Genomic DNA, 14,155 nt, shown 5'->3' on the forward strand with positions numbered 1-14,155 from the left:
CTCTGAGTCTGATGTGGCTCATTCCCAGGGACCTACCAGCTGTATGGCCTCCTTGACTCCATGGATTGAGAGGGCCTCTTGGGCCAAAAGATGAAGAATCCGGTTGCTGTGTGTGGCCTCCTTCCCTCCTTTGAGTAATAAGCCATTACCACTTGCTATAGCCAAGGCTGCCACCTGCAGATCAAAGGGGAGAGAGCAGTGAACCAAAGAGAAAATGCAGTAATAGTAACAGCAGTCACCGAGCACTTTATATACTATAGTGATTATTATACATTAACAGTGTTTGCTGAGCACTTTTATAAGGCCTGTCATTAGGCCCTTATAAGGCCTAATCTGTTCAAACTTCATGGTATTCCAGTGAATTAAATACTTGTTTTATCTCCTGCTTTACAGATAAGGACACTGAAGCCCAGAGAAGTTGGTGACTCCCCAAAGTCTCATAGCTTATAACTGGCAGGGCCAGAAGTCTTGACTCCAGAGCCAAAGCACCCAATCTCAGGAACTAAACTATACAGCTTCCTTAGCACCATTAGCAAAGTAACCTAAGTGGCCAGCGTCACATGGCCCCCTCCCCACTTGGGCCCTGGTGGAGGACAGGGAGCTTAGCTGCCTCTGGCTGAGGCTGGGTGGTCTCTCTGGCCACATCTTCCTCCGGCCCTGTAACTCTTCTGAGAGCTCTAAATGTTGGTGCTGAGAACCTGGAGCAGACTAGAGACCCGTCAGACCCTGGACAAGCTGTTGTGGAGATTTCTGGGAAAGGAGCACAAGCAGGGAGCACAGGGTGAGCACAGGAGCCTGAAATGCTTTGCGGTGAATACTCCCTGACATGACCTAAAACCAGCTTGTTCACCAAGGACTCCCATACCACGGGATCTGTCCTCAGCCCCTGGCTGATGCAGGCACACTGCCCCCCTCTGGGCACACACCTGTTTGCAGAAATACTCCAGTGAAAAAGCAGACCACCCAGGAGGAGGGTTAGTTACCCTCTTAAAGCAAAGAGTTAAGGACTCTAACCTGATCATCTAAGGCCTAAAGCTTAACTTTTTTTTTAAAGTTTATATATTTATTTTGAGAGAGAGAGAGAGAGGGAAGGCACGCATGCACTCACACGTGGGGGAAAGGCAGAAAGAGAGGGACAGAGAGAATCCCAAGCAGGTTCTGCACTGTCTGCATGGAGCCCAATGTGGGGCTCGAACTCACGAACTGCGAGATCATGACCTGAGGCGGAACCAAGAGTCTAGGATGCTTAACTGACAGAGCCACCCAGGAGTCCCCTGAAGTTTAACTTTCTGAATGTTCTTGGGATGAATGAAAATCTTCCCATTTTTATAATGTAATAAAAGGAACTTTACTAAAAAACCTTGCCTGAGCATGTTAATCTCAATTAGTGGCTCTTAATCCTTTATTGGTTTTGTTGCTCATAGACCCCTTATAAAAAGTAATGTAAATCTTCTCTATATAAATGCACTAGCACACCGAACTGCATACAATTTTTTTATAATTCATGGATTCTGTGATGCCATCCAGAGTTAAGACCCCAGGTGAGGAACATGAGCTGTAGTTGGCTAGAGAAGAAACCTTTCTCCACGTGAAGTACCCATTAGTATGGATGAAAGGTAGCAAAAAAACATCACGTACTCATTCCTACTAGCAGATTGGGGTTCTACAGTTTTCACTTGGTATTTCTGCAAACAGGTGTGTGGCCAGAGGGGGCAGTGTGCCAGCACCCACCAGGGGCTGAGGACAGACCCCGTGGTATGGGGTGAACAATCTGGTTTTAGGTCATGTCAGGGAATATTTACCACAAAGCATTTCAGGCTCCTGTGCTCACCCTGTGCCCTATGGCAAAGAGGTGCTGTTTTTGTTTTGTTTTTCTTTAGATATTTATTTGTTTATTTTAAGTAGGCTCCATGCCCAACATGGGGCTTGAACGCACAACCCCGAGATCAAGAGCTGCACACTCTACTGACTGAGCTGGCCAGGCACCCGTTTTACGTTTTAAAATAGATATTCTCTTTGAGATTTTGAGGCTAGTGAAAAGAAAAAGCTGGTATCATCCTACTGGTCAGTCTGGTGGGAAAATTGTCCCCAAATTTTAAAGTGTTTAGGGTAACCAGTGGGACAACCCTCTAATGCCACCCTGTATCAAGGCATGGCTTGTTGGAAAAAATCTTTTAAACACATGATTTCTCAACATTAGCCTGTAATATGTCAAATTCCTTAAAAGGGTTGCATTCTAGTTTTCATTAACTACTGGAAGTTCTTCTTCCTGAGAGATTTACCTACAGGAGGCCATCTGTGACAGTGAGAACAAAGGGGTCTTTTTCACATGGGGAAAACCAGCTACAAGATGAATGACCTTGCAGTAAGCTAGCAGGGGTTCTGTGGTCAGGGAACACAGTGCCCCAGTGAGTGAAGACATACAGAAATGTGCTCCTGCATTGTGCTAGGGAAGATGCATCTGTTATAAGTGTGACAGGAATAGTAACTTCTATAAGCTTCAGTTTCTTCAACTGTAAAATGGACATATGAATACCTACTTTAGAATCACTGGAAGAATCAATAACATAAATTACTTTAAGAACCACCTGAGAAGTCTCAAAAACTTATCTCTGGGGGAGAAAAAAAGATAAGAACTTCTCACCAAAAAAAGAAAAAAAGAAAACCATCTTTGGAAGATTTTGGGTCCTGAAAATATATTCTTCCCCTACCCCAATAGCAGGCACATACCTGGGGTAGACAGTCTGGGCGAGACTCAAAGATGACCAGCAGGACTCCAATTGGGACAGTCACTTGTTCTAGCTCCAAGTTTTTGGCAATTCGGGTTCGACGCAAAACACGCCCCACGCTGTCCTGTGAGGAGGCTGCGATCTGCCGTAGACCGATGGCCAGGCTGTTCAATTTAGATGTGGAGAGGCTCAAACGTTTCAGCAGAGGAGCTGCGAGTCTCCCTGAAGAGGTGTGAGGAACACATGATAAAGGAGTGGCTCTGGACAGGCTGCAGCTGCTTTACCGAACACACGGCACTGTGTTAGGAACAGACACGAATTTAGCGGGTCTTGAGAAGACAACGACATGCCACTTAGTTTTTCTAGGGGGCTTTTGGCAGTATATTTCACACGTAAAGGTATGTACACCAATACCCTCTGTGCCAGCAAATTCAATTCCATAAATTTGTCATTCGCATGAGCAAACTTGCATGTAATGAGAATACTTGTCACAGTATTTACATAATAAAATCAAATTCTGCTTAAACATTTAGACAATGAACTACCAGGCGGTTATTACAAATATCTATATGTACTGACATGGAAAGCTGTCCAGGATACAGTTTTTGAAGAAGATAAACTACAAAAGAGCATGTATGATAATATCCTATTTAACAAATATTGCATATATGCATGTGGAGATGTCTGGAAGCCATCAAGAACAGTGATGATCTCTTTCTGCATTATTTTAATGTTTTATAACGATTGCCTTATTTTTATAATCAGAAGCAATAAAGATGTTTCCTTTTTAAATAAAAACTTAAATAGAATTATAGTAAGTTCACTTTTTTCTTCTTTTTTTAAGTAGGCTTCATGGCCAGTGTAAAGCCCAACATGGGGCTTAAACTCATGACCCTGAGATCAAGACATGAACTGAGATTAAGAGTTGGATGCTTCACCAACGGAGCCACCAAGGTGCTCCTAATAATGGTAAGTTCATATTCAGAATTTTCTTTAAATTTAAATACAACTGTTTGCATGGTGTGATTCTCTCTGCACACACACACATATTCATATATACACATGTATATGTACCAGGGAAAATCGTGTGGAATCACATATCACAAATCATTACTATGGTTAATGTTGAAATGAGATGATGAAAAATTTCTTTCTTTTTTATAGTCACACCCACCAAGATAAAATAATACAAAGTTTTCTACTTAGGAAAGGAGGAACCTACCTTATATTAAGAAAAAAGCTGAATCATCATTTTACCAACCAATTATATCAATCCGTTTTCTTCACTTTTCCCTATGTGTTAATATCAAGTTTCAAACACAGTGCATGTTAAATGTTACATTCTAGTTTTCCACCTCACAATGCATATTTGCTTTCCATGTTGCCAAAACTGTTGTAATTACTACTACATACTCCACTGAGTTGACACAGCTTAACACATTTAACCAGACCTATGTTGTTAAACACTGAGGTTGTTTCCAGTTTTCAGTGTGATAAATAACCCTGCTCCAAGAATCTTTACATACAGAGCAGTTTTCTCTTCTTGAAATAGTTTCTTATGATAAATTTCCTGAAAAGGACTTAGCAAGTCAAAGGGGACCACCATGCTCATGTATAGCCAGGACTTTGTTCGTAAGCCATTGTGCGTCCTTATGAATTTCCAGAGAGACAGAACTGAGGTCAGAAGTCAGACTTCTGCCAATAACTAATTGTGTGACCTTGAGCAATAGCTTTAACCTCAGTGGGTCTTAATTCTTTTACTTTAAAGAACTGTATAAGATTATCATCAAAGATTTCTTCACACAGAAAGGCCTTACTTAGTAGGTGTTGGGTGCTATTAGTGAAATGTCTAAAATAGTCCTCAGTATTTTTCTTTTTTGTCCTGAAACTGCCATAGTATCCACGGCTCATGACCTGTGGGTACAGAAAAAGCTCCTTTGGAGGGCTGTACTGGAGTATCTGGGAAGGAGCTGGAGATTGTATGCATAATTTGAATACTAGCAAGCTGCCTTTAATAAAAATGATGCATAATATAAAATTTCTTCTATAACAATCTTTTTTTTTTTTTTTACATTCCTAAAAGTTTTTATTTATTTATTAAGAGAGAGAGAGAGAGAGAAAGAGCGTGAGGAGGGGAGGGGCAGAGAAAGAGTAAGAGAGAGAATCCCTAGCAGGCTCCACACAGCGCAGAGCTTGATGTGGGGCTCAAACCCATGAACCATGAGATCATGACCTGAGCTAAAGACAGACGCTTAGCCAACTGAGTCACCCAGGTGCCCCATATAACAATCTTGTCTTTAGGCAGACTACACTGTAAGAATTATTAGTAAAACAAAGAACAAAAACCAAAACCAAACCCTCCATAACACTGACTCCAAATCGCGTGGTCCTTACCCTCTGCCTCCTCCAAGTCTTTCTTGTTGGCTAACAGGATCTCATCACGCTGGTCCGTCAACAGATCAGCCAGATGATGGATAATCTCTGCTCTCTAGGAAGAAAGGTAAAACAAACAAGCAAATACATTAATCCCAGAAGAACCCATACCATTAAACCTACTCCTCTGAATGGGCCAGGCCTTGCTCCTAAATCCAGTCATCATTGACTGAAATCTCCTTACATCCTATCAACCATTACACACCTCAGCTCCCCTCATTTTTTCCTTCCTCTCTCACTACTAATCTCCTTCTACTTCTTGTATTTCTTCCTCTTGTACCATTCCTGATTATTATGATTAGCAGACCACGGCCCAGTAGTGGGGAAAAGGCACAATGAATTATACAATCAGTCCCCAAACCCAAGATGGGGGCTAGCATTTTGAATTGGCATGATACATACATCTCTGCATACTCAGTTTCACTGGCTATATAATTTATTAAGTAAATTTTGACAATTACTTATTTTGACAATTTTGACAATTACTTATTTAATGAATTCACTCAAAGGGGAAAACCCAGTCCTGGATGCTTGAAGGGATCTCAATCCTTACCCACCTAGGTTAAAAAGTGTGGCAAATCAGTGTGATCACTGAAGAAGCCAAGGGAAGTGGTTTAGAGAGACAGGCTAAGCTCTTCCTTTGCTTTCCTTTCTCTACTTGTAGTTATTTAAAATTTTCTTTTTTCTCAGGCCAAAGTGCTCCCTAGAAAAAATCTAAACACAACATCCTTAACAACACAGGCTTTGAGAAGCCAATCCCCAGCTTCTGTGACTGCCTTGTTTCCAGACCTGCAGTGTCTGCCACTTCACTGCGGACAGGCCTCTGACTAGAGGGCAGGCTCTGGAGCTTCCATCCAATGGGTAAGTCAGGGGACTCAGATGTGTTAGAATAAGCAGTTTTCCTACATTTCCGTGTCCAGTATGTGTGAGGCTTAGGAAACCTCCTTGGTCTCACCATGTTCATGATGTTTTTGATCAAAACATAGTGATAAAAAGCTACCTTAGGCCACAGACTACAAAAGACAAAAGGGAAAATAAAATTTAGAGAGAGAAAAGGCAGAACAAATCTGAATCTCACTTGTAACTAGAATAACTCTGTGGGGACAAGAGGAATGGAGGGGGACATGGCAGCCTTGACTGCACTAAGCCTCACAGCATGACTCAGTCTGAAAACCAACCGAACTATTGGCTAAGGTTATTACCTGCTCAGGTTCCAAAGTGGCCAACATCCTTCCTCCTGCTCGAGCCATTTCTCCCTGCTGTTCAACGGTAGGACCTGTAAGAATATTTGCAAACATCAGATCATGGACAGCAACCCAGCACGTGCACAGACTCATAACGTGCACGGAATGAACGCTCAGTGTCTTGGTGTGCTTGCTTCCTAGAGGTCACTCAGACAAATAAAATGGCAAAAGAATACACTAGATTAACTCGGGCATAAACACAAGAAACTTGTATTTCCGGGGTAAGTTACATCTCGTAGAGTTCTTTTCAATTCCACTTTAGCTTATATTCTCTAATGTGTTTGCATTTCTGAATGTAGGTTATATGGCAATATCTTTGCGAACAATTGAGAGTACATACCATGTCTTACTGTCTTAAGTGTCTTTGCATTTCTAGGCCTCTAGCATAGGCCTAGCAAATGTTTCTTAAGAGAATGGATGCTCATATTCTTTAACATAGTGGTTTTAGAGAGAATGGGAAGCCTAGTTGGGCAGGTTCGCTAAACTTTACAAAAGCAAAGCAAAGTCCAATTTTGCAAAGAGTGTCTGAAATAATACCGTACTTCAGAATATCAACACATCAATTTTGTGATCTCTACTCCTAGAGGAGAGCTCAATCTTTGGTCTCATTTAGGCCATGGTGTGACTACTCAATGAGGAACTACTTACCTGCAGGCTTTACTTCAGAAAAGAAGGTGCCAACTTTCTTTCCCTCCACAATGTCTGTGATGACATGTCCAGACACCTTTGGGTGGGTTCCGTTGGCAATAACCACAGAAGTGCCACCTTGCAAAGCCCAGAGGGCCGCTTTCACCTAATAGGAGAGGTTAGATCCCAACATAACATTCAGACTTTTGCAGGGTCTAGTCATCCATACTTTAAACTCGCAAAAAGAGAATACAATGTGATAGTGAGCAACTGAAGTATATGCAGGAATGTTTTGAACAACTCAGAAGCTCTGAAAACACACTCAGCCCTTGCTCTCTCTCTCTCTCCAGCCCAACTCTGGTACGTGCTAAAGATGAGCCAATCTGCCTTTTGTGCTCAGTGTTCAAAGACTCTCTAGTACTAGGACTCATAACTTCTACATTTGACTTACTGTGCCTCGACATAGTGTCCAGCCTGGTGTTTAACCAGAATCTGATCCTGAGTTCTTTTAACTTTTGTAGATCTCTTTTGTAGGTCTTTGCCATTCCTACAATTGATGCTGTAACTTAAGAGTATTACTTTTTATTTATTTATTTATTTATTTTTAATTTTTTTTTTTTCAACGTTTTTTATTTATTTTTGGGACAGAGAGAGACAGAGCATGAACGGGGGAGGAGCAGAGAGAGAGGGAGACACAGAATCGGAAACAGGCTCCAGGCTCTGAGCCACCAGCCCAGAGCCCGATGCGGGGCTCGAACCCACGGACCACGAGATCGTGACCTGGCTGAAGTCGGACGCTTAACCGACTGCGCCACCCAGGCGCCCCAAGAGTATTACTTTTTAGAACAATTAATGGGAGAGAAAAATTTTTGGAAGATTTCGTAAGAAATAGTTGAGCGGGGGCACCTGGCTGGCTTCCTCAATAGAGCATGTGACTCTTGATCTCAGGGTTGTGAGTTCGAGCCCCATGTTGGGTGTAAAGATTACTTAAAAAAAATAAAAAATCTTGGGGTCCCTGGGTGGCTCAGTCCATTAAGCACCTGACTTATGATCTCAGCTCAGGTCATGATCTCACAGTCTGTGAGTTCCAAGCCCTGCATCAGGCTTTCTGAACTGACAGTGTGGAGCGTGCTTGGGATGCTCTCTCTCCCTTCTCTCTGCCACTACCCCACTCACACTCTCAGTCTCAAAATAAATAAACTTAAAAAAAAATTTAAGAAAATCTTTAAAGTAGGGGGTGCCTGGGTGGCTCAGTCAGCTAAGCGTCCAACTTTGGCTCAGGTCATGATCCCACAGCTCGTGGGTTGAAGCCCCACATTGGGCTCTGTGCTGACAGCTCAGAGCCTGGAGTCTGCTTCAGATTCTATGTCTCCCTCCCTCTCTGCCCCTCCCCTACTCGTGCTGTCATGCTCTCAGAATAAACTTAAAAAAAAAATTATATATAGAGGGAGAGGGAGAGAGGGAGCCTGCCCTTGACGACTTTATAACATGAACACACTATGTAATATTAATGAAGAGAATACATATACAGACATGACAAAATATAGGTACACAATATGCATTATACCTGTATTTAGACATGTGCACATTTAAGTGTGTATGTGCCTAGTATTTTAGCCATTAGCCCCCAAACAATCACAAAAGTCAAAAGGGTAGGGGCACCTGGCTGGCTCAGTCGGAGAAGTGTGCAGCTTTTGATCTGAGGGTCGTGGGTTCTAGCCCCATGTTGGGTGTAGAGATTACTTAAATAAAACTTAAAAAAAAAGCAAAAAGGGTAAAATATTGTTTGGTTTTTTTAGCTGTTACAGGCAGTAACAGCATCAGACCCTTACCTTGGCTTCCATGCCACCCATGCCTACTCTTGACTTGGTTCCAAAGGTCACAGACTGCTGATCTCCGGGATAAAATATATCAATGAGCTTTGCATCATCTGACCCTGGGGGGCTGTCAAAGAGACCTAAAAAGCAGACAGGAGTTGGCAGTATTGCTTTAATGGAAGGCATGCCCCCCAAGACAGACATCCCCCTGGGCACTTGCCAACCACTCTGTATGTGACTGATCCAGATGAAGTCTGTGTTCTACCAGCTCTAACCAGAAAAGAGAACAAGTGATCTGTATAGTCTACCCATGCTGAAAAGCAGCAACAGGACTTTCCATACATACTTTTATATTCTGTTTGCCAGCATCACAGCATGTCCATATCCTTGGTGCAACACTTATCAGCCCTGCCCACTCCACTGTCTACTGGGAAGCTGTCCTCACCTCTGCCACTGCTACTTAAGATGCTGAATTAAGGAAGTAACTGAAAAAGATGAGTGGCTACTGCAGAAACAGTGTAGTAGCCATATACTATAATGTAACCATTTCCAAGTGGGATGCAATGTGAGACAGGTTTTCATGAACTCTCACAACATCCTTTGAAACAGTCACTAATTATAATCCCTGTGTTATGGGGAAGTCATTGTGAAGGTTATGCTGAGTCAGCAGAAGAGCATACAACTCTTGGCATTCAGTCTGGACTTATGACCATAAAGCCTATGTCCCTTTTATAGTTGAGTAGAATAACATAAAATATGAGTTACATGAAATGTTATGTGCATACAATCCAAGATTAAAAATCTACACCATTTCACTAGTAAACACAGCCAGTTGGAGCCTTGGAAAGAAAAATGAAGGGCCTGTAAAAATGGAGTCACATCAAGGCCTAAGTACAGGGAGGAACTGCCTGGGGTTGGGGACTGGCTCAAGGACATGTGGGCAGGGATGTTTTTGGTTTAAGTTACTACTTTTCCCATGTGAAAATACAGCCCTCTCTGCTTCATATTCTAAATCTCTAATGCAATACTGCTATATGCATCACCTCCAGGAAAAGGGGAGTCAGAGGAGTGAGGGAATCAGGGTCCGGTATAAAATGCAGCAGTGCTAACCATGGGCAGCAATTACAGGGAGAGAAAAACTACCTCTCCAACCTCTGTCCATTGCAACCCAGCACTCCACGGCTCCTGGACTCAGGGATGGAGTTTTCTCAGAAGGCACTACGATATGAGATCACAGGCTTGGATTCTGACACTATTTTGGTTTCATACAAAAATAACATGGGCAAGGTTATACAATCCTAAGCCAAAGTTTCTCCAGAGATGCTGAGGAGTGCCTAGAGTTCTAATAGTCTGCCTACTCCTCTTTTTCCCTTATAGCAGCTTCTTAAAGCCACCAAGAGCATATTCAAAATTCTATTATTGTGCTAAAAATCAACATTCAATGGATAACTAATTAAGAGTTAATAGTACAAGCCTGTGTTTTGTACATTCATGTACATTTGCACACAAATGTGGATAGCAGCATTAGTTATAAATGCTCACATGTCTATCAACTGATGAATGGGTAAATAAAATGTGGTGTATCTACATGGTGGAATATTGTTTGGCAATAACAAGAAAGTACTGACATATGCTATCAACACTGATGACCAATTTTGGTGTTCAAGGCTACATTAAAAATGTTTACTAGAGGGGCACCTGGCTGGCTCAGTCGGAAGAGCACGTGACTCTTGATTTCAGGGTCATGAGTTCGAGCCCTTGTTCAGTGCAGAGACTACTTAAAAAAAAAAAGTTTACTAGACTCTAGTTGAAATTGGGCTTTATGTATTAATCTCTCAAACTCATGTCTTTTACCTTGCAAAGCAGTATAGAAGAGAGGAAGAGTGTAGATTTTTAAACTGAACAGATTTAGTTGTGAAACCAGCCTCTGGTACTATGTGAATCTGGATACACCATTTAACTGGTGTGAATGTAATTTTTAATTTCTTCATCTGAGTAAGCTAAGCTACCTGCTTTGTAGGATTGCTATAAGGATTCAATAAATTGACATTTATAAAGCACCTAACACAGTATTTAAGCATAGTAGAAATTCAATATAAATCTGTTGAGGGGCGCCTGGATGGCTCAGTCAGTTGGGCGTCCAACTTCAGCTCAGGTCATGATCTCATGGTCCGTGGGTTCGAGCCCTGCATTGGGCTCTGTACTGTCAGCTCAGAGCCTGGAGCTTGCTTCGGATTCTGTGTCTCCCTCTCTCTCTGCCCCTCCCCCACTCATGCTCTTTCTCTATCAAAAAATGAATAAATGTTAAAAAAAAATTTTTTTTTAAAAATGTGTTGATTAACTGAAAAGCCTTCATCTCCAGAGTGGCTCACTCTTACCCCAACCTAGCTGTTCCTGTCCTGAGATTTCAAATTTACAGTGGATAAACATGGTACCAAGATTTCTTATAGGTAAAAATACTGACATGCAAGTATGATATATCGAACTTCCCACATGGGCAGAAGACAGATCAATCCATCTATATCTGCCTCTGCTTCCGCTAGGCAGGCCCCCGCCCTTAATCTTGCACCACTAGAGTGTAAACTGGAAAACAAGTCCTGCCAAAGAAACCTGCCTTGGGTATGGGTTGGAAACTAAATAGGTTTTCCTGATCTCCTGGGAATGTAGTGGTGGACTTTTGGGATCCTGTAGATTTGGCCTATTTCAGACACAGCTACCATATTCCTTATGGGTCAAAATGTAAAATGGACATAGCTTAGGAAAGTGAGAATAGTGAATGGAGAGTCAAATTGGAGCCAAGAGGGACCCTTCTTTGAGGAAGGGGACAGCAGAGAAAAACAGATTAACACATGAGACCACGGTGGCCCCATAGCTTGGAATTCTGCAGTGGCTCCCATTTAACGTGTCTCATGATTTATGTTACAAACTGAAAGTGATCAAAACCACAATGAAATAGCATTTCACACCCACTAGGATGGCTATAATGAAAAGGCAGATTATAAGGGTAAGTGTTGGCAAGGATGTGGAGAGACTAGAGCCCTCATATGGAGCTGGCAGGAATGTAAAATGATGCAGCTGCTTTGGAAACCAGTCTGGCACTTCTTCAAAAGGCTAAACACATACAGAATTACCAAATGATCAATTCTGCTCCTAGGTAAACAAAAAACATGTTCACACAAAAATGTGTACATGAATGTTCACAGCAGCATAATGTCTATCAACCGATGAATGGGCAAATACAACGTGGTGCATATACACAATGGAGTATTCTTTGAGAAGAAAAAGAAAAGGAATACTGACAGATGCTGTAACATCGACGAACCTTGAAAACATTATGCTAAGTGAAGAAAACCAGTCACCAAGGATCACATACTGACGATTCCACTAATGTAAAACGTCCAGGATAGGCAAATCCACAGAGACAGAAAGTAGATGAGAGGCTGCCTAGGGGGCTGGAGAATTTGGGGGGAAGTGAGGAGTGATCACTGATAGGTATGGGGTGATATAATGTGGTGATAAAAATGTTCTAAACCTATTGTTAGGGTTGAGCCACTGTATGAATACACTAAAAATCAATGAACTAAGTCTTAAATAGGTGAACTATTGGTTTACTATGGTATGTGAATTATACCTGTATAAAGCTGTTCTAAAAAAACAAAAGTGCCTGGAAATGACAACATTTCAGCATTCAAACTGCATCTCCCAGACTCCCCCACCTTCTTTGAGCCATAAAAACCCTCTGTCAGACCATATGGCTCAGAAAATAAGGGTCTATATTTTTAAAAAATCAGAAGGACTCAAACAAAGACGGGAATTCATGTGCTCACGCATTTAGTATTTAAAACAAAAGCTGGATAAAAGGAAAAGGCATTACTTTGTACCTTCTACATCTGAAAGAACAATCAAGAGGTCAGTTTTCATTTCCACAGCCAGACGGGCAGCCAGGCTATCATTATCTTTAACACTAATAACCTGGAATGCAGGTAAAAAGTCATTAAGTGAGTGAACTACGCAGTTCAAAAAGACATTCACAGAAGCACTCTGCTAGGTTCTAGCAGGCAAAGTTAATGACAGAATGCACAGATGACAGCTCTTGTAGGCCCCCTCTGTCTGCAAAACACTGTGCCTCCTGGCCACCCCACTTCCAAACATGCACCTGGCACACACAAGCCACGCTCATAGCACCATCCAAAATCACTACTGCACCTCACCCTGTTGAATGAGACCCCCTGACTTCAGAAGAGCTTATGTAGCCCCCGCTCCACAAGGCCAGCTTCTCTCCCAATCCTTCCATCTTGTTTATGCCAAACTTCCAGTGTTAGTACATGCAGCATAGCGTGGCGTTAGTCTCCAGCATGCTCAACCCTTAGGAATATTTTACCCACATTTACCCCCTGGAGATCACTATTGGGCTCAGCTGGGGGCACGACAGCATCATTTGTGTTGACAATGGGAACGATGTTCATTCGGAGGAGCTCATGAAGTGTCCCATTAAGGTTCCGGCGCTTCTGCTCATCATGGAAATCCAAGTTGGTCACCAAAATCTGAAAGTAATTAAATGCATCCAGAAATGCAGGAAGGAGGAAAATTACGAACTTCCTAGCAGCGACATACAAAAAATGCTAACAGGAGAGGAGTTAAACTCTAGATTTCTGGATCCCATACACATCGGAATGGAGCACACATCTTTGGATGCTCATCCAATTCTTTTACAGATGGGAAAAATTAATCACTTGGGATATTAAAGGATGCTCAAGACTTCTTGTAAAAGTACTTCAATTCTCAGAGAGCTACTAAATCTTTTCCATTTACAGGATTAAGAAAATTAACCTATAAGGGGTACCTGGGTGGCTCAAGTCGGTTAAGCATCTGACTTCAGCTCAGGTCATGATCTCATGGTTTGTGAGTTCGAACCCCACATGGGGCTCTGTGCTGACAGCTCAGAGCCTGGAGCCTGCTTTGGATTCTATGTCTCCCTCTCCCTCTCTGCCCCACTCCTGCTTGTACTCTGTCTCTATCAAAAATGAATAAACATTAAAAACAAATTAAAAAAAAATTAACCTGTGAACTTTATGGGGCACCTGGGAAGCTCAGTTAAGCATCTGACTCTTGATTTCAGCTCAGGTCACGATGTCATCATGGTTTGTGAGTTTGACTCCCACATCGGACTTTGTGCTGACAGCGTGGAGCCCGCTTGGGATTCTCTTGCTAGCCCTCTCTGCCTCTCCCCTGCTTGCACATGTGCATACTCTCTCTCAAAATAAATAAATAAACATTATAATTAATGTATGAATTCTAGAGAGAT

The 14,155-nt window shown here is 42.2% G+C and overlaps 1 protein-coding gene across 6 annotated transcripts in view; it reads right to left on the reverse strand.

Annotated features, from left to right (window-relative positions):
• ALDH18A1 (aldehyde dehydrogenase 18 family member A1) overlaps positions 1 to 14,155 on the reverse strand; it is a 41,805-nt gene that overhangs the window by 8,955 nt on the left and 18,695 nt on the right. For 3 of the 6 annotated variants that reach the window (XM_043597087.1, XM_043597084.1, XM_043597085.1), the window contains exons 6-13: positions 13,236 to 13,394; positions 12,732 to 12,822; positions 8,866 to 8,990; positions 7,055 to 7,199; positions 6,365 to 6,438; positions 5,124 to 5,217; positions 2,731 to 2,951; positions 37 to 174 (exon numbers count right to left, since the gene is read on the reverse strand). In XM_043597087.1, the coding sequence (XP_043453022.1) occupies positions 37 to 174; positions 2,731 to 2,951; positions 5,124 to 5,217; positions 6,365 to 6,438; positions 7,055 to 7,199; positions 8,866 to 8,990; positions 12,732 to 12,822; positions 13,236 to 13,394 (1,047 nt within the window). The remainder of the gene's footprint in view (positions 1 to 36; positions 175 to 2,730; positions 2,952 to 5,123; positions 5,218 to 6,364; positions 6,439 to 7,054; positions 7,200 to 8,865; positions 8,991 to 12,731; positions 12,823 to 13,235; positions 13,395 to 14,155) is intronic. The other 3 variants (XM_043597088.1, XM_043597089.1, XM_043597086.1) reach the window with 1 other exon arrangement.

The sequence above is a fragment of the Prionailurus bengalensis genome, chromosome D2, assembly GCF_016509475.1.
Source record: "Prionailurus bengalensis isolate Pbe53 chromosome D2, Fcat_Pben_1.1_paternal_pri, whole genome shotgun sequence".
In the NCBI taxonomy this organism is placed as follows: domain Eukaryota; kingdom Metazoa; phylum Chordata; class Mammalia; order Carnivora; family Felidae; genus Prionailurus; species Prionailurus bengalensis.